The sequence below is a fragment of the Catharus ustulatus genome, chromosome 1 (genome assembly GCF_009819885.2).
Source record: "Catharus ustulatus isolate bCatUst1 chromosome 1, bCatUst1.pri.v2, whole genome shotgun sequence".
Taxonomy (NCBI): domain Eukaryota; kingdom Metazoa; phylum Chordata; class Aves; order Passeriformes; family Turdidae; genus Catharus; species Catharus ustulatus.
This window is the reverse complement of record NC_046221.1, coordinates 18,569,408-18,588,715: the sequence shown is the minus strand read 5'-3', so window position 1 is coordinate 18,588,715 and position 19,308 is coordinate 18,569,408. Positions and strand designations below refer to the sequence as shown.

Here is a 19,308-nt window from a genome sequence, read left to right as displayed (position 1 = left end):
TTAAGAGGGCAAAATAGTCCAAAGAATGAATAGAAAATGCCCACTATTAAAATAATTAAAATTTCAAAAAGAGTAGTAAAGCCCAAAAAACAAAAAGGAGCAGTTGTCAGAATTTGACAACTGTTGAAAACATTTTTAAAGTCCAAGGTATCTGTAAGTGCATGTTATGATACATGTTGCCAAGAAAGTAATGCGTTTATTATTAAAAGTATCATTTGTAACACAAATGAAAGGAATTGTGTGTTAAGGTGAAATTTAAGGGAATGGTGCTTGTTTCTGCACTGATTATTAGAAAATCTTCAACTGACAGTTTTGGAGCTCATCCATATGTTAGGATATTAAACAGCTGAAGACAATCAAACAGGAGGTAAACTGCAAATGGGATGGAAATCACACAACTTTTCATCCTAAAAACTGTTTTAAAAGATGTTTGAATTATTCTATCTACTATGCCTATTCCTACACCTACTACACTATACCTACTATACCCATGCTACACTACCAAACTAAAGTAGAATTATACTATTTTCTCCAATTTCTTATCCATTAAATCTTTTTGCATATTTGTCTCTGCTTTATTAACCAAGTAAATAACTTTTAGTTTGATAGGAAGAAGACTCAAGAACATACATTTCACCAAATTTGCCTTTACAAAGCAATTTATCTAAAATTTGCAGTCTGCATTACAGTGTAACTGCTCTTCTGTTTTCTGACTTCTGTAGCTTTAAGAGAAATAAACATATTATTCTTGATACTTTGAAAACCATTTGATTACTTGAATGTTGTAATTTGAAATTCAATGTGAATTACTTAAAAGCCCATTTAAAAACTAGCCATTGCCAGACAATTTAGCCATACATTTTAGTACCAAAAGCTTCCTTTATTACTCTCATATGTGAATAGGCATACAGTTATAATAAGGATACTGTAATTAATTGAAATTTATTAGTATTAATATAATTTCAAGATAATATTAACAAATTGATGATTTTGCTTGCATCTGGCTCAAAATAAGCTAATAATTTACTACACCAGCTCAGGTTTTCAGATTGTCTGGTTTTGTTTAATCACTCAGGGCAATTTCTTCTATGACAGCAGACACCAAAATCTCTTCAGAGAATTTGCTAAAACACCTCCCTCTCCCTCTTCCAAGTCAAATTCTTCCAGTTATTTTCAAATCTTAAGGTTGATTTGTGATTCTCAGAGGTGACAACAAAAAGTTTGAAATACTGACATCTACTTAAGAGAAAATGGAAGTAAAAAAACATGCTACAGGGCTCCACTTGCCACTGAGGAATAACAGACCATTTACACATATTTCAGATCCTGAAATCAGTGGCACATGTGCAGAGATACCTCTCAAGCCAGCAGCTCTGTAGCACTTCTCAGAGTTTCAGAATCAAAATTTCCTTGTCTAGTCATATAAATATACAACACCCTTTTAACTTAAACCTCAAAGCAGTGTTTTAGAAACATTTAAGTACAGTAATTTCACGAATACAAGCCGCACCGTTTTGACCAAAATTTTGCTCCCACACCGGAAATGCGGCTTATACTCAGGAGCGGCCAATATGTGAATAATTTTCTGACATTTTCAACCCCGGGAGTGCAAACCGAGTCAGTGCAAACTGCAAAGTCGAGCACCTGCCAGTAAAACCCTGCATTTACGTGGTTGTTACAGATTGGTTACTCTGTTGGGTGGCGGGTGGAGCTGCTCTGTGCAGGCAGCACAGGGGGTGGGGAAGGCAGGGGCAGCTCTCTCCTGCTTAGCCCCGCGGCTCGAGGGGCTCCCGTCCCCACGTGCTGTCGCCGTGGGTGCCAGCGGGCTCCATCCCCGCCTCCCACCGCCGCCGCGGGTGCCGGCAGAGTCTGTGCCACCCCCTGCCACCGCGGGGCAGCGCCGGGCCGGGGTGAGCAAGTCCAGTGGCGGCGGCGGCCGGCCCCAAGCAGCCCCGCCGAGCGGCAGCGCCGAGCTGGGCCACCCAGCCCTGTCAGCAGCCCCGAGCTCTCATGGCCCGAGCCAAGCCAGTAAACCCCGCCCTGCCGTGGTTCTGTTACTATTTGGCAACTTTGTTGCACGCGGGTCCTTGCTGCGAACGACAGAGCGGCTTATACTCAGGCGCGGCTTATTTATGGACAAAGAACGAAATGTTTGCCAACACCCGGCGATGCGGCTTATAGTCAGTGTGGCTTGTATTCGTGAAATTACTGTAGTTTAAGTGAGTAAATCTGTTGTCATGCCTACTGCAGGAGATTCAGACCATAGTGATGACAAATCTTTTGAAAATCTGCAATCCACAGGCAAAATGTATTCTGGCCCTTTCAAATCAAACAGCAGAGTCCAAAACTTAAACAAAACCCATGTAATAAGCAAAATATTAACTTTCCCTTGCTTGAATTCCTAAGAGTCTCAAAGTATAAAATGTTGTTCCCTCTGTGAAAGTAGAAGCCTACCCAATAACTCCCTTTTTTAGAAATCTGTTCTCTGAACGCAAGCTTGTCACTTCCCTGTTGCATTGCACTGGGGTTTGAGGGCAATGATGAGTGACAGAAACCTGTTCCAAAAGCCTCAGACTGTCCGCTTAAAACATCAATAAGTTTTGTGCAGCTCCATCCCCAAGAAATCAAACTATTAAACTAATAGAATAAGAATGAGGTGGATTAGGCTTTTTTGCCAGAGAAGTACTTAAAATCAAAGGGAAGGGTCTAGATGTGAAGTTGGTAAGAATTTTTGTTGTCTGCCTTATGGAAGTTATGATTTCACATTAAATTTACAGAATAATTGTTGTATGCAGCTATATAAAACTACACAATTTTGTTTAAATTTATCTATAAGTAAGTTCAATAGTAATTCTGCCATGAACTCACACAGTAGCAAAATTAAAGTACTGTTTCTTTGAGATTCTCACTCAGTGTATTAACTACAACATATGTGTACTATTATTGATCTATTATTATGAGGCATATTTCCAAAATCGCTCAAAACTACTTTGATAAACATCTGTATAGTACCAGCTCCTGTAGAGCTGACTATACACAATATTTTAAAATTTTATGTTACTAGCCCAAGCGTTAATGTTGCAACCTGAAGCAGTCCCATCCAAATAATTTGTCCTCATCCTTTCTATCAGATTATTTCCATAGTATAGCAGAGGTTTTCAATGACATTAGGTATTGTCTGTAAGACACTGAAGGGTTACTCCCTGCACTTTAAAAACGGTGCAGGTGCCACTAAATGAGAACAAAAACAGATGACAAAGGAAAGCACAGAGACCATTCAAGACATGATCTTGAGGGCCTGGTACAGCAAAAGAGAGCTAATGCTGGCAATTGTAACTGCAGCTCACATGTGGGGCTGTGGTATTGCCTAATGCTGAAAGAAGAATTTCAAGTGTTCCATCATGCCTTAGGAAAGGTGGAAACACCTGGCACACAGTTTATCATGCAGCAAGAACTGACAGATACTGCATGTCCCTTACTCCTTTAGTGCAGTTGTGTGATCTGTAGAAGACTCAGAGAGGCAGGAATAGCACAACTACTGCTTAGGAGAAAAACAAATGATCTGAATGGAATTTGGGGACAACATAAAATGAAGTCTCTTAAGTGAACTGTTGAACTATCTCATGCTAATTCAGGAGGAATGTGCTTGGACAAATTAAGAAAACAAGGGCCATGGGTTGTTAGACTTTACCTAAATTTGAGATCTAAGAAGTCTTATATGAATGAGACTATGTTCCATTTCCAATTATCTGTAGAATCTCCAGAGAAACCTCTCTTAAAATGCCATCTGGCTACTTTGCTAATACCACAAAGAAAAACCGAGAACATTAAATTTTCCAAAAGAACTGAAGTTGGAGGTGAAGAAAAACACAGCAAACTATTTCTGTTTATAGCAAACCTTCAGCCCATAATTTGAGGGAGACTGTCTCTCATTATAGCTACATGTATACCTAAGTCTATCAGTCATTTGCTCATTTGTATGAGCTTTATATACCCAAGGGTTCTCGTAATTCAAGGTTTGGTTCATCCTTGCACTCAGTTTAGAAGTGGTGTCCCATCACATAATTCCATTAACTGACATGGAGCATTCACAAATCTCAATATTAAAAGAGGAAGAGAAAAAAGATGAAGCAGGAGAGAAGGGAACAGAGTTCTGATGTTTTCCTAGCACAAGGCAGGCCTTGAAGAAACTAAGAGAAGAGGAAAGGAAAGGAGGAGGTAAAGGATTGGCTCACTTACCTCTGAAATTTCAACACCTTTGCAAACCAATATTCAAAGGTCTGCAGAAAATAGAGGACAGATATAGGAGGGATAAGGTAGAACTCAAGAGGGAAGAATATGGCAGGAAAAAAAGGAAAGGGTCAGAACCAGCACTGGTTATGTTTGTTCTGAGTCTAGCTAGAAGGGTAATTAATTGAAAAAGAAACAGAAATGCACCATACCTTTTCTTTGTCACTGGCTTCTCGAGCCACAGTAGAGCCCTGAAACAGAAAAAATGGATCTAAAAATGTGCATATGTCAGAAGCTAAATTGAAAATGTTATGACAACAGGTCAAAAAGTGGATGAACTGTATCCTTTTGAACTTGAGAAATGTTTTAAAGAAAGGTGATACAGTAGTGAGAATGTCCAGGACTGCTGAACTGCTGCAATCATGTGAAGAAGATTCATCATGAGAGAAGAAAGATGGATTAAATCCTCTAATGTTCTATTGTCCTCCTAATTCCTGAAGCTTTTCCTCATCTCTCATCCTCCTTTTCAGTGTATCATGCTGGAAGTTTAGTTTGCTTGGCAGACTTCTCATCTTTTTGTGCCAATTTAGCTATATGGATATGGAATAGCCTATTCTGTGTAATTGTTTGGACATTTGAAATACACATTTGAAAAGGATGTCACACAATATAAACACAGAAAGTATTTAAAAGATCATAAAGTACAAACAAGAACAATGCATCTCACAGCAACATGGAGTAAAAAGAACAGATCAACTGTGGATTCACAAGATTTACAGTGCTTGACAAAGACATTTTGGATTTTCTTTTTAAATTTATTTTTTAGATTAAAACTAGTAAGCGATATGGTGCTTTCTGAATAATCTGGAGCTGACAAAAAAAAAGACTGTATATATTTCCTTAAAAATTTCTTGGAGCAGGACCACACCTTTAAATACCCAGCATTTGTTTATCACGTAACAGCACTGCAAAAAATAATAACTACAACTATGGTAACTGGACATTGAAAGATGGGTAAATTAGCTCTGCTGTTTGTTAAAGGGTGTACATTGAGTAAAGAAGCACTGGAGTGCAGTCCTACTAATTTAAAGAATGTGAGGATCCCCAACCACACCCTTTTGTAGCATGTTTTATTCTGTTTACAGAAAAAAAAACTTAGAAAACTCAGAAGTGATGGAGAGAAAAGATATATGGGACAGTATTTCTTAGTTATTATGTACGGCCCAGCAAGTAGGGATTTCACTGAATTATTCTTAACTGATAATAAAGCCTGGTAAAAGCCTAACAGTTTAATTTACTCAAAGAGACATCTTCTATATTATATTCTGTGATCCAACAGACTTTTAGGCCAGAAAAAATATCATCTGACAACCAAACTGAAGGAAAAAAAAAAGATTCACAATAATAAAAATTAGGGAGGATGTAAGATTTGACATTTGGTTAAATATGACATCGAAATAGTTTTAACAAAATGCATCTGTGGCCAAAAAATACCCTTGAAATCCTATGCTGATCTGTGGTCTTTTTTTCTTGTATCTACAGAGGTAGAGACTTGTGCTACAAAGTGAGTTCTAAGCTGCTGTCAAAAATATTCATATACAAACACGGACGGAATCTACAACTGCAGATACCATAGCAAAAAATATCAAGAAAAAGTAATTTATAATATATGCAGTGTCACTATAAATCTGTTGAATGAAGGAGTTTGTTTTCAGGAATATGATACTGATATTTAATTTGAATTGCATAAGAAGTTAAAGCAATGCTGTCCAGCTGGACAAACTGAATAGACTATGGAGTCATTCCCAGAGGTAAGTAATATAAAGAGCTGTTGACACCAATGTTAAGAACATATTGTATATAATTACTGTTTCTTTCTGTTGTGCTTTCATGCCCTTTTCAGTGCATCTGGACATTATGATGCTCTAAATCACAGCTCTCTCAAATTAAAAAAAATAACTTTCTCTGGTAACAATTGCTGCCAATACTGAATATCAGAAAGCAAATTGCTGACAATCTGGAAATCAGTTCTTATAAATCAAGTTCAGTCAACTATTTAAGCAATTGCTACGGAGACTTGACAGTAGGAAAGGATGGTGCACTACATAGCATTACAAATCTCTTAATACAGAATGATAAATGAACACCTTGCAGATGCACTTAGTGGTTCAGCACATAGAAATTAAATGTATTAGAAAGAAGTAGGTTTCTAAGGGGATATTTTACAGAGGAAATTAAAATACCAACCCTTGGGTAGAAAGACTGAGACTACGTTTTGGGTGTTTGTTGTAAGCACTGTATATTAACTAATGTCAAAATTACAATGAGCAGATAAAGCTGCTGAAACAAAACTAAAACAGATCTATTGATAAAAGGAGATGTTTTGGTTTTTAAAGTCTCATCTTTTTCACTTGAATTATTTTTAAAATATCGGATAAATTATTAAGCTTTTCCAATAGTGATGTACTTTGCTAGCAGCATTTATTAGTTTAAATGATGCTATTTAGTTGTTTTATAAAAGCCCTCTGCAGAATCAACTGTGGCTTTCCAGAATGTTTATAAAAACCTATAAGAAGCAGAATTATTATTGTACTAGTGTGAAGAGTTTTACCTTTAACCACTAGCAACATTTAGCAAACACAACTGGCTCAATTGCTGTGCTTAAAAATGCACAAAACAGATAAATTTGTATAATGTCTATAAAATCATCCTTTGGTTTTGCTAAATTTAAGTGTAGAATTAAATCAGTTATGCTAACTCTTGCATAACATAATTTAAATTTAATTAAAATTCTGAGTAACATTCAAGCATCAGCATGATCTAACATTTACAGCAAAGATTTTCAGCTACTTTGTCAGTTATTTAATCAGCAGTTATTTCTCACCTTTAAATCATATTTTCTATAAACAGATAAGCGATGGCTGAACACGTTTCTCGTAACAACCATATATACTTCAACTCCATCAACAGTGAGCCGGTACATGCCCAAAAACTGGGGAAGAAGTGTATTCCCATGACACTCCACAATAAACTGCAGAATGAAAAGAAAAAACAAAAATGAGGATTAACATATGTTATATAAAGATATATTTTGATTTTAGATATAAAATACCAAGAAACAACATATTTTTTTGCTGAATATTTGTGTGGCGACAAACCTTCAAAAAATTATGCAAAAACAAACCCTCTTATCAGGAAGTTATTCTACTTTTAGGTTACTGTTTAAAAATTAAGATCTTGAACTGCTTAACTTACAACTCTGGACTTCCACAGACAATCTCATAGAAAAAGGAGACTCCATTTGACCTTTTATGTGAACACATGAAGCAAACCTAAGCAGATAGCATATCTGGTAGCAGAGAGCATATTTGGTAGTTATGTAAAACCCAAGTATTTTTTTGAACATCACATTGCTGTAATCTGTACTGTGTTGTCCCAGACCATATTTAAATTGTATGTTTCTCCATTCTCACTATTTGTTTATTGTAATGAACATTCATGATGTTGTCACCATCAAGGGGTATTATTTATTATCTCCAACTTTCTGCCAGTTCCTATGTTGTGGTTGCATTTTGGAGTCAACAGACCTGAGCAATGAAGTGCAAATTCCCTGTATTTTTTTATTTATAAATCCTTATATTTCCTTAAGGTCACTATATTGTATTAAAAATGGGCTACTAATCTTGAAAAAATTTGCCACCTGCAACCTGCCTGTTTTTTTCTAATCACTTGCCTTACAAGTAATTGTTCTATTAGAAAGACCACTGGAGGAAGCAGAAAAAGAAGACATACATTGAGGATGAGAGCCATTGGAGGATGAATTTTTATTCCCAGAATAAAAATGCCCATACTATATTAAACCTGTTCAAAAATATTCACTTATATATTTTGTGGTACCAAGAAAAAGTTAAGCCACAATGATGCAAATCAGAAAGAACTCATCAGCTTTTCTCTTTCTGTTAGCACCAAGGCTCAAACAGAGGAATTTGGAAAAAATGTAAAAACTCAAGGCCCAAATAGGAAATGTGAAATCTAACTCAGCTTTTAAATATTAATTGCATACTGAAGCTGCTGTTCCTTTGTGCCAAAGCGACCCAGTTCTTAGAAACACAGATTTTAGAAGAATTTAGAACAAGTTAACTAAATAAGCCATTTCAATTGTTTAACAAAGGCAGGTAATATTTGGTAACAAATACTGCAACAAAGCTCTTGAATCCCTGAATATTTTGCAATTCTGGGCTCCTCTGCTAATTTTAAGGAATTCTTCTCACTAACTTTATACTGGAATCTGCACATATCACAGACACACCTTTTAACTAGCAAAATAAAAATAGACTTTAGACTCCTGGAAACAATCCTGCCCACCAAGAAACACAGAAACACAGAAAATGAACAAATATAGAAATTAATGACTGTCAATTGAATCAAGTTTTGACTGACACATGAGCTCTGCTGAATCTCGCTGGCACATTTTGGGCTGTAACTCTGCTTTCTGCCTGCCCTGGAGCTGTACTGGAGGTTCAAGCCCTGAAGCACAGAATGAAGTCACGATGTAGTTGTGCCACTTCACAGCAAAGCACTTTTAAGCTCAAACTGCTTTGAATAGCCAAAATATCTCTGCAGAGACTCAGTGAATACAAATCAGAATATTAGGAAAGGAGTATGATATTATGCCCCAAAATGCAAACAGAAGTTTGGTAGTAAAAGACAACAAAAGCAAGGTCAGTTATGAGCAGTGCACAGAGATTGATCAGTTTGCACCTGAGAAGATTTCTGTATTTAAAAGATACAGAAGTTCTAAGCTGAAGTTCTCAGGAATCCTCTCAGAAGGATTTTCAGTCATATGGCTGTCAACACCATCACAAAGTAGCTATAACACATTACAAGACACACAACCTATTTTGACCATTGCTTCTGTTAAAGATCCAACCATAAAAGTATTAATCCATATTAGCAAAAATATATTGATTATTTTTAAATAAACATCAAGTACTTGGCACATATCCTGAAGGTAAGTGCTTTTAAAAAGCTTTATAAAAAGTAAGAAGGGTTGTTCCTATAAAAGCATTTACTAAGTGACTTCTACTTTAAGATAATTATGTTCTACAAGATGAAAATGAATCTAGCTTCCAACAAGAGTTTAGTGCCACAGAATTTCTAGCTACTCAATTCTACCTTATGCCATTCCACCTTATGGCTTTTAATTACAGAATCTGAATTAAAATCAATACTATTGTTCCAATATTCCATATGGGTACCTGAGATGCAGAACCTTTATCTGAAATCATACAGAGAGTTTGTGCCATGTGAAAGGATGCCAGCTAGGTATCCTGAGCACCAGACTAGTAACCCCCTGCCCTTCCTCTCAGCTGTGACTGCCACACTACTGACACTTTAAGCTTTCTCTTCAACCCTGACTACTGCTAACACCCAGATTTTAACCCTTCTGATTCCAAGTGTACCCATCTGTAAAATGGCAATGCCATTACCAGAGTATGAGCACCATACCCACTGTAATATCATAAAATAAATTATTTGGTTAGCAGTATACAACCCCTCCCAAACTGTTCTGTCTGTGTAATGAAGACAAAAAGACCTCTAGTGAGAGCTCCTTCAGTCCTGTTTGTAAGTTAGGGTTTGCCATTTGTTAGCACTGTTGTTTCATTATCTTAGTGTGCAAACAAAGACTTCTGAAAAGGCAGTGTTACCAGCATGCAACACAAGACATGAGAAGCTCTGCTAGTATTGCTCCTCTTGATAAAAAGGGATACGACTGCGCTCTTGCAGACATCTAAGAGACCCTCTCAAACCAGACCAGGTGCCACACTGCTGACTGTGGACACTCATGCCATTGCAATTGAAAGAAAAGCCTCTAAAACTATCTCAGTGTTTCCTAGGACAGTATTTCTTATCCTGAAGGGGACACAAAGGAAAGAGGGAGGAATGCCACTTGCTTTCAGCATCTACAAGGTTGGTCTAGAACTTCCTACCTTTGAAACTATCAATCCCCCATATCTGCATCACAGAGGAGGCAAAACGTGTCATCTGTTTGGGTGGGAGTCCAGCAGGACTTGCACTGGTGACTGTGGTTGGCAGATTTTCAATTTGTCCATCTTGACATAAAGGAAGTAGCAATTTAGTCACCTCAAGGTGCTTTTTAGGAATGATTTCCTGAAGTTTCCCACTCACAGCTGGAAAAAAAGTGAGCCTAGAAAATAAGCCAGTACATGCTTAACAGGACTGCTAAATTTCAGTGAAAGAAAAAGACCTTCACTCCTTTAATTTTTTTAAAAAGAACATTAAAACAATTCCATTAAGCAGACTTGCTAAATAAAACTGCCATACTCAGCTAATACACTTACAAGTCTTTATATGCAGTAACAAAATCAATCTTTTATAAAATGAGTGTTGTAATAAACACCCATCATTTTTTTGTTGAGACAATTTTCATGTTTCTGCACAGCATGAGCAAGCACAATATTATTATTAACACAGTAAAGTAACATCAGCATATTGACATGTTTTATCAGCTGTGCAGCACAGATTTCAAATAAGGAAATTTCTGAGTTCTCTCGAACCCCATGTTTCAAGTTGAAAAACAGTAAGAAATTCTTTCTGATCCTATTTTCTCATTAATTTTTTGTACACAGTTTCAAGATTCCTTAGTAAGAATAAAACTTTACCTATCTAATTAGCTTCTTGCTTCCCTATGGCAATACTAGTAAGGTACATAAATACATAAAAAGATAATATAATGCATACCATTTATTGGCAAAGAAGTTATACTACTTTTGGCTCTTTTTGGAAAAAGACAGTAAAATTTCTGTTTCTACAATTTCTCCTCCTCCACTTGGAGATCATCTATGGGGTGATTTGACATTGGTGCAGATTAAATCCTGAATTACATCTATCTTCATTCTATGTCAAAAGTCAGCATTCCTATTTCTCACAGCCCTATTTTGCAAACATTAATTCAGAAATACACAACATGCTTATCCTCTGTTACCCCTTCATATATAATTTTCACAAATTTTGGTCTCATGATTAAGGTAAGCATTTGATAATTCAAGCACAATTATGTGACAAGTCTATACAGTCACCAGGATAAAGAAACTGAATAGCAAGTTACGGAATTCTTTAAAACCATTTTGGACATTGTGCAGGACTAGATATTGATAGTCATTTTTGTGCTCAAGTTTTTCTTTTATATCCTCTCATCTGCAATCAGAAATAGCCTTCACCAATGTACTTTGTTGCAGAAGCATTGGCATGTGGAATCACTCTCCTCAAGAAAGACTGAGAACTTGTTCAGAGTTACAAATATTCCACTTATTGCCAAGTTCCTGTTCCCTAATAATTACACAGAATATTATGCATTGGGTATTTACGTGATACATTGCAAGGACTAGTCAGCCAAACTAGCACACACCAGAAAGTTACATATTTTCAAGGCAAATAAAGCTGTTTTCTTCAAATATGCCATGTAAGAAAGCAACTTCATTTAAAGAAGGAATCAATAAATACACAGATTTTTATATATAAGTCTTGTGATTCACAGCACTCCACACTGTTTCAGACATGGCCAGTTATTTTTACTTCAAAGTGCAGTGCAATTTCAAGGTTACCACCCCACCTGATTATCTCAGCTGCAGATCTGTTACCAGGAACATCATACTTCACATTGCTACAACTGACTCACTGTGTGGACTGATCTCTTCTGAAAGGTGCTATGCACAACACCAGTAACTTATATATAAAAAACAGTAAATACATAGAAAACACCTACTGGTGAAACTCAGGCCTCTACAGAGCTAGTGCAGCCAAGACCATTCTGCTATTTTGTGCAATTATTTACCTATGAAATGTCACATCTTTCAGGGAAGACTTTCAATGTGTTTTTTTGGTTACAGTTCCAGTCTGTGTGGTCCCTTTGCATATCACCCCTTTGCAATTCCATCTGACAACCACACTATGAGTTTCCCATTTTTAGGGTCACCTCTTCTATGGGATGCAGGTGAAACACAGACTGCTTGGATGAGAACACACCCATTCTCATGTCTCCTTTTTCTGCTCCTCCTGTTTTTTCAGATCAAAGTCAGTTATCTTAGCACAGGGCAGAAGCTGTGTTCTGTGCTGCCTCTTGATTCTCACACAGAACTGCTGAAAGGCTTTTTTCAACTGCACTTCTTTGTAAACCTTACAGAAATCTTTACATCTTACTATTTCAAGATATATAGAGTCAGGGTCACCATTACATCCCTCTTCATTCCTATTTTTGTTTAAATAACATTACATTATACTGCTTTGCTTTGCCTTTTTACCTTTTTCCTTTTTTGTGATACAAATGCAGCAAAAGCAGAGTTAGGGGTTGGGAGGAACCCACTGATAACCTGTGCAAGTACTGAGTTGGAGGGGGGTGATACAAATTTAATGTAGCTCTGCTTCAGCAACCTACCAGTTTGACAAACCCATGCATGCTAGTGCAAATTCCAGGGTACCTTCTTTTCTGGGATATTCTCCAACCTATGTTGTCACCAATTCTTTGAAAAAATTGTTTTTAGCCTACTATAATGTTTCTCTATTTCAGTATTTATCTATTTATCCTAATTTCTTTCCTACGTTCCACACATCAATCTGCTGCTATTCCTTGATTTTTGTGTAGCACTGAACTGTTACTGGTGCAATTTCTCCTGTTTTCACCTTATTGCCTAAGTTTTCCATCCTTTAATTTGCCTTCTTGTTTCTTTCATATTTTTCCCCTCCAGCAGCTAAGGTCGTATTTTTCTGTTTTTGTTTTGCCTTTTATTTCTGTCTGTCATTTTCCCTTTTTTGCTCATTCTATTCTTTCCTTTCTTCCCATTCACTTCCCCATCACTCCACTGTTTGCTGCCTCTGGTAAATGGAAGTCCCTCTCTTCACCACTGTTCACTATTTCTGGTTGCCAGGGAGACAAACAGGCAGTGCAATAGGTGTCAGTTCTGCATACAATCACCTGCCTAGGGAGGAGAACTGTGCCATCAACAGGGACAGCTGCCTACAGAAAACCTAAAGGGGACCTGCACTCATGAGGAGCTTTATGCTGGAAGGTTTGTGCACCAACAATGCTCTCCTTTCACCTGCTTTGAGATGGCTTCACTTTTCTTTACTGAAGTTGCTTGGGTGTCAGTAATGAGGAATAAATCATCCCTTTTGAAGTCATTTTAATGAAAATGAAAGTGTTTAAAAGATATTGGTTTATCTGAGACACTAAAATTGCTTAATTTTTTTAAAATTTCTATCCTGCCCATCATCTGTTCTCAAAGAGATAAGGACTCTTCTATTACAGCAATTTAAGGATTAAACCAAGTTAATGTCACTGGAAAGGGCAGGATGTCTTAGTTCTGACATTTCAGATACTATAAAATCTGCCTACAGAATTTTACTCAACTGTTACCGACTTCTGCCCTTGAAAATAACATTTGTACTTTAGAAAATATATACAAATACAGTAATAGCTACAATACATATTTTATATAGATTAATAAACTTTGTGCACAAGACAATATCACAGCTGACTATGCTGAACTGTCCCTTAACAATGCCGAAGGCAGCAGTAGGTTTTAACTCAATTGTTCTTGTCCATGTTCTTGGGGTCAGGAGTCTAGGTTTAAAACAAGACTGCACTAGATTTGGAGATATTTCCAATGAATACTAGATTTTGCTCTCAAATACTATTTGATATAAACATGCTTCATTAACTTGCACAATTTTAAATGGCCCAACTACATCTGTGAGCCCATACAGCAGTAGTTTTCCTAATACTTAAAAGTCTGACCCATTTGAATGAATCAATGGTTCTATTGCATTTGATAAGTACATGATACTCATCTGAATAACACTGAAGAGTGGTGAGAAGAGTTCTACTCATAAGTGACAATGTACCAATAACACAAGCAGTCCAAATTGATTGCAAATTATCAATAAATGTGACTAAAAGCAGTATTTTAAACTATGCCCCAAAAACTCTCACTGTAGTTAGAAACTGGCTAGAATGGAGAGCCACAGTATAAGAACCTAGCATGTCATGTATGTATTTATATTTACCCTAACAGTTCTAAACCTAGCTCTAGGCCATTTTGCCTTTCAAATGTAGATAGAAGGCTGATCCAAGCATAATGGTCTTTAATAGTCTAGTCGTAAAACACAGGATGTTTTGCTGCTTTAAACGTGGAGAAAGGTATTATTCCTAGTGTTTGCTTAATGGTTTGTTTCGCTCAGTGTTATGGTTTTTTTCTTCTTGTAACTTGGGAAAAGAAAATAATTATGTCTAGTGTTTCTACTCAATACTGAAAGTGTCAGACTCATCTGATGAGTTGACAGAAAGCGTCAGCGTTTAGACTGAAGTGTTCACCATCTGTCTGAGGTTGTGGGCCTGACTGCCACTAAAAAAAAGGCATCATAGACAAGGTAAATGATTTTGGAAACTCATGGTTTTTGAAAACTCGTATGATTTTGGATAGCAAGTATCATTTACAATTGTCAAGACTATTATTAACAATTCAACAAATTTAAGTTGAAATCACTATATATAACATATATGCTGTTTCTGTAACTTCTCTTGACACTCCTTCAAGCCCAGCTCACTTCCAGTTATTTATACATTTCAAGCATGTAGCCCTGGGCTTGGAATTTATCTTTGATTAGATCATCTTTGATGATTTAAAAACACCGATCTAGATTTGGGATTTTTAAATTTGCAAGTGTCTACAGGCTATGAACTATTCCTGCTCCTTTTGTAAACTCCTACATACACAGACTGTGTAATTACAACCTCAGTTCCTCTGAGCTCCAAAGGACAGACAGGTTATTGCACCATCAGACAGATGGAGAGAGGCAGGACTAAGGGAACTGCATGGGCTCAAGAACTATACATTTCCATTATGTCCAGTTACTGATAAAATAACTTTAATTTCTACTTGCCAATGGGAGTGTACACGTCTCTATCTAACCCTTTGGTGACTTCCCAAAAAAATAACTAATACTTGGAATTAGATTTTGGAGGTTCATGGGGAAAAGCTGCTGTGCTACATTTCTCTGCCAACCCCACAAACTCCCAGATGCTTCATTGGTAGCTCTGTAGTTCAAGAAGGTGCAAGGAAAACAACAGCTTCTTTGCAAATGCCAGGATGAAAGCTATTTTGGTCAATGAAGTACACATCGAGTCTGCCTTGTGATGGCTCCCTCTCCAGCATTCTTTGTTTCAAGATAGATGTCTCCTCTAGTATTTATTGTTAAGCAGTTCAAACAGTCTTGGAAAATATTTGATAAGGTTTGTCCCTAAGCAAGGATAGAGGTGCTTTCAAAGTTTAGAATGATTCTATCAGCCTTGTACATTTAGCCTTAATTAGGAAACAGGTGAGTAAATGTTATGGCTTAAATAAAACTCATTCATATTTTCAAACTGGGAAAGGAACCTGGAATGAATTTGCAGAGAGGAAATAACAAAATCTGAAAGAGATCGTCTGTCATAAATGGCATGAATTTCACTCATTTTTATGAGTGTCATATTTATGTGAGAAGTAATGGAAGATAATTACTGCCTTCTTGGGCACTTCAAAGAGGAAGCAAGATAATGGTTTACAAGACACTGTTCTTAATGGAGAGATGATCTAACTTCAGCTCCTCTGAGGGAACAAGGGAGAAAAAGCCTAAAATTCACATGAATCCCTGGACTTCATGCACCTGAAAAAGGCTGTCCTTTCCAGGGTGACCCCTGCACTACCTAACTGGGTCTGCACACTCCCTTGGAAGGCTGAACCTTTCAAATACAGCTCTGCTCTCAGAGCAGACTGGCACAGAGTATGCTGTAGGGCCATGCCACCAGAAGTTCCAAACCATTCCCAATCACGCTCGGGCTGTGAAACACAGCTTGGCCAGGAATTTCCACATATGTGGTAAGTGCTGCTGACAATCAGAGAACTGAAACTGGAGAAAAGCTAACAAGCAGAATTCTCCCTAAAAATTCCATATTTGGCACTCTAGTGTACCATTATTAACAATCAAGAAAGACACTGGACAGCAAGGTAAAAAAGTCAATAGAGGGAACTTGACAATTCTACTACTGGCAGAAGGGACTATGCCGGAATAAAACTGAACTCATGAGAACTTGTTTTGTTGCCAAAGATTTCTGCAGGAGTAGCAGGGCAGCATCTGAAAAGTCTTGTACTACTGCAACTGTGCCATCCTATAGAACCATAAAGTTACATCCACACCAGTGAAGTAGACAGGTCTTGGACTGTCCTCAGGCATCAGCTCCAGCTGGAATGTAGTAACTCACATCTAAGTTATTAAGCTCCCCTCTAAAAAAAAGGACGCTTGTATTCAAACTCCTAAATAGGAATATTAACTCATCTCAATTAACACCTTTATTCTTGCCCAGAATTATTTGGGAGACAGTAAGCTGGCCCAAAGCAAAACCACAGTGGGGACCATTAATGAGCTCAAGTGCCAGTGGATGGTATCTGGCATTGCACTGTCTGCTAGTAGAAGGCCAATCTGTGAGGGACAGCTTGGTCAAGGGAATTATTAATACCTTTTCACCAGGAGAATGGGTTTGCTAGACTTTGAAAAGCAAGTGAAGATAAGCTTTGCATTCCTGAAAAACATCTAGAGAAATGGGAGGACAAGCTGCTGTACCTAGTGATCCCAAGCATTAAATTTCCAGCAGAGAAGACACTGTGTCAGCTGTCATTAGAGCAAGTGGATTTAATTTAGCTCTTGTTCAGTATATTGCTGAAGATTCTGAAATTAATTTCTTTAAATAAAAAAGTCCAATTATTAAACTGTCTTTGTACTTGAGTGCTTCTGTATTTCGAGTTTCGTATGGTGCTTTCAAGTTCTGAGACAAAAAGAAATACAACTTGTATCTTTATGAATCTCTTGGAGGCACCAGTGAGAGCTATTTTATATGAAAGGTTTTCCAGTATAAAGTGAAATTAGGTGCCTGGTAGAGATAAATTTCAGATCATTATTCCTTGTAACCTAGCCTAATATGAACCCTGATACTCAAAAGCATTAATGAAAAAGATTCCAAATTATTTAATTCATTCATGTTAGCACTGTCTTCATTGATACTCTTGAAAGATTACAGTTTTGAAAAGTAAAATGACTTTTCAGCTGGATTAAGTCTCCAAATCTGTATCATTAATACTAGCTTCTAATACCAATATGAAACAGACTAAAACTTTAATTTTGCTGTACAGCTTCACAGATTAAACCCTTTCAAATCAAAACTAAAATGATAAGTTTGAAAACTCACATAAAACTAAACCCCAAAATACAACTAGATTTAAATAAGATCTAAAATTTTCTTTGGTAAAACTGTCATTAGGAGATGTCTTAAGAATGTATCTGATACTAATATTTATTCACATTAAAACAAACACAGGATGGTCCTACATGTTATTTAAACAGAAGAACAGCACAGGAAGAGAGAAAGGAGTTCACATCTAACATCCTGAAGGCTTCCCAAGTTACTCTGTACTTGAAAGGCCTTCAGAGATCTCCCTTTGAGATTTATGAAGATGGCTGGCAGTTCCAAGTATCCTGAAAGAATGTTTTGGCCTCCCACCTCAGAAGTTAAAATTGGTTTTACGAAAGTAATGTATTGAAAAAAAACAGACTACTACAAACAAGAACACTGCACAACAAAAAATAAACTAACTAAACAACAATAAAAAAGCCCAACCCCAAGTGTCCTTAAGTCTACCTGGAATTCCAGCCCACAGAAAGGAGAGGGGAGGTGGCAAGAGGGACAAAAATCCCTTCCTATTGCGTAGCATATTTTAGGTGATTTTTTAGAGGCTTTTCTGACTTCGGCAGCTTTAGAACTTAGTCAAACAGATGTAGGGCTAAGAAAACCAGCACTGATTTTATTAAGGCTTTTTGTAATTCCCAGGTTCTGCTCCCCTCTGTGCCAGCCACACAAACTATGCACCAGCACAGTACAGCAGCTATCAAAGCTGATTTGAGGGATCTCCACTGTTCACTTTTAACTTTATTGTTGTGTATGAAAATTTGTATTATTGAAACAAATTTTTTTAATAGTAGGATTTTTACATTAATCATATGAAATTTTTAGCTTCTTATATAATAATACAACTTTAAATCTTTGAAATCTGTTGTGAAAGGCAGAACATTCACTGACTAGATCAGAAAGAAAAGGTCACCTGCAGCATTCATACACACATACACAGACATTTCCAAGCAAGCCCTGAATAAAATACCTTCAAGACTGGGAGTCCACTCACTTTTTAGTAAGGCAAAGGACCTTACAGCCCCCAAGATACCTCTATCATGTAGTCATATCTTTTTATCAAATGCTAGTGCAGATATTTAGAAGAGTCCATCCTTGTGAATTACAGATATACAATAAATTGCTGACGCAAACAGGAGAAAGTCTGAAGTGACTCTTTTTCCATAATTATTAATTTAAAACTTTTAAGACTCTAAAAAAGATTGCATTGTAACGTTTAAGAAGACATCCCACACCTTGGTAGAGTTCATTTATTACCTGATGGTACTTCTTCAGTATGTTGTGCATTTCTGCTACATCTTCACTTGTTATCGTTTTGATGATATATCTTTTGTCGTAAGATGTATGAAAGCGGGCACCACTGCGTGCTTGGGAATCATTGGCAAGGGGTGCACTTCTTGTCAATGAATTCTGTCAATTGATTGAAAACAAAAAAAGCATCAAGTCAGACAAAATATGTAAATTTTATTTAGACCAAATGCAAACAATTTACATTTATTTTAAGATGTTTTTCGATACATCTGCACCAAGTTGAATTCTGTAAAGCACATATTCACAGGAAACATTATTTTGAGAAAACCCTTCAAAAATATTCTGAGAAGAAAAGCATGTTTGAGGAGGAAGGTATTGCTCATCAGTGGTCCAAAACTCATCCTCAACATTTAATAAGAATTTACTGGACATTGATATATAAATATTATCAGCTTTGGGGACGAAAATATACAGTAATTAAAAATCCAGAAGGAACACACGTTATACCACAATCATTATAAACAGAGGATTCA

At 36.8% G+C, this 19,308-nt stretch overlaps 1 protein-coding gene across 1 annotated transcript in view; it reads right to left on the bottom strand.

The window, feature by feature from the left end:
* The window catches only part of PIP4K2A (phosphatidylinositol-5-phosphate 4-kinase type 2 alpha), a 110,019-nt gene that overhangs the window by 15,884 nt on the left and 74,827 nt on the right, over positions 1-19,308 (bottom strand). Inside the window, exons 4-6 of the mRNA XM_033066014.1 lie at positions 18,782-18,934; positions 7,115-7,261; positions 4,443-4,481 (exon numbers count right to left, since the gene is read on the bottom strand). Of these exons, the coding sequence (XP_032921905.1) occupies positions 4,443-4,481; positions 7,115-7,261; positions 18,782-18,934 (339 nt within the window). The remainder of the gene's footprint in view (positions 1-4,442; positions 4,482-7,114; positions 7,262-18,781; positions 18,935-19,308) is intronic.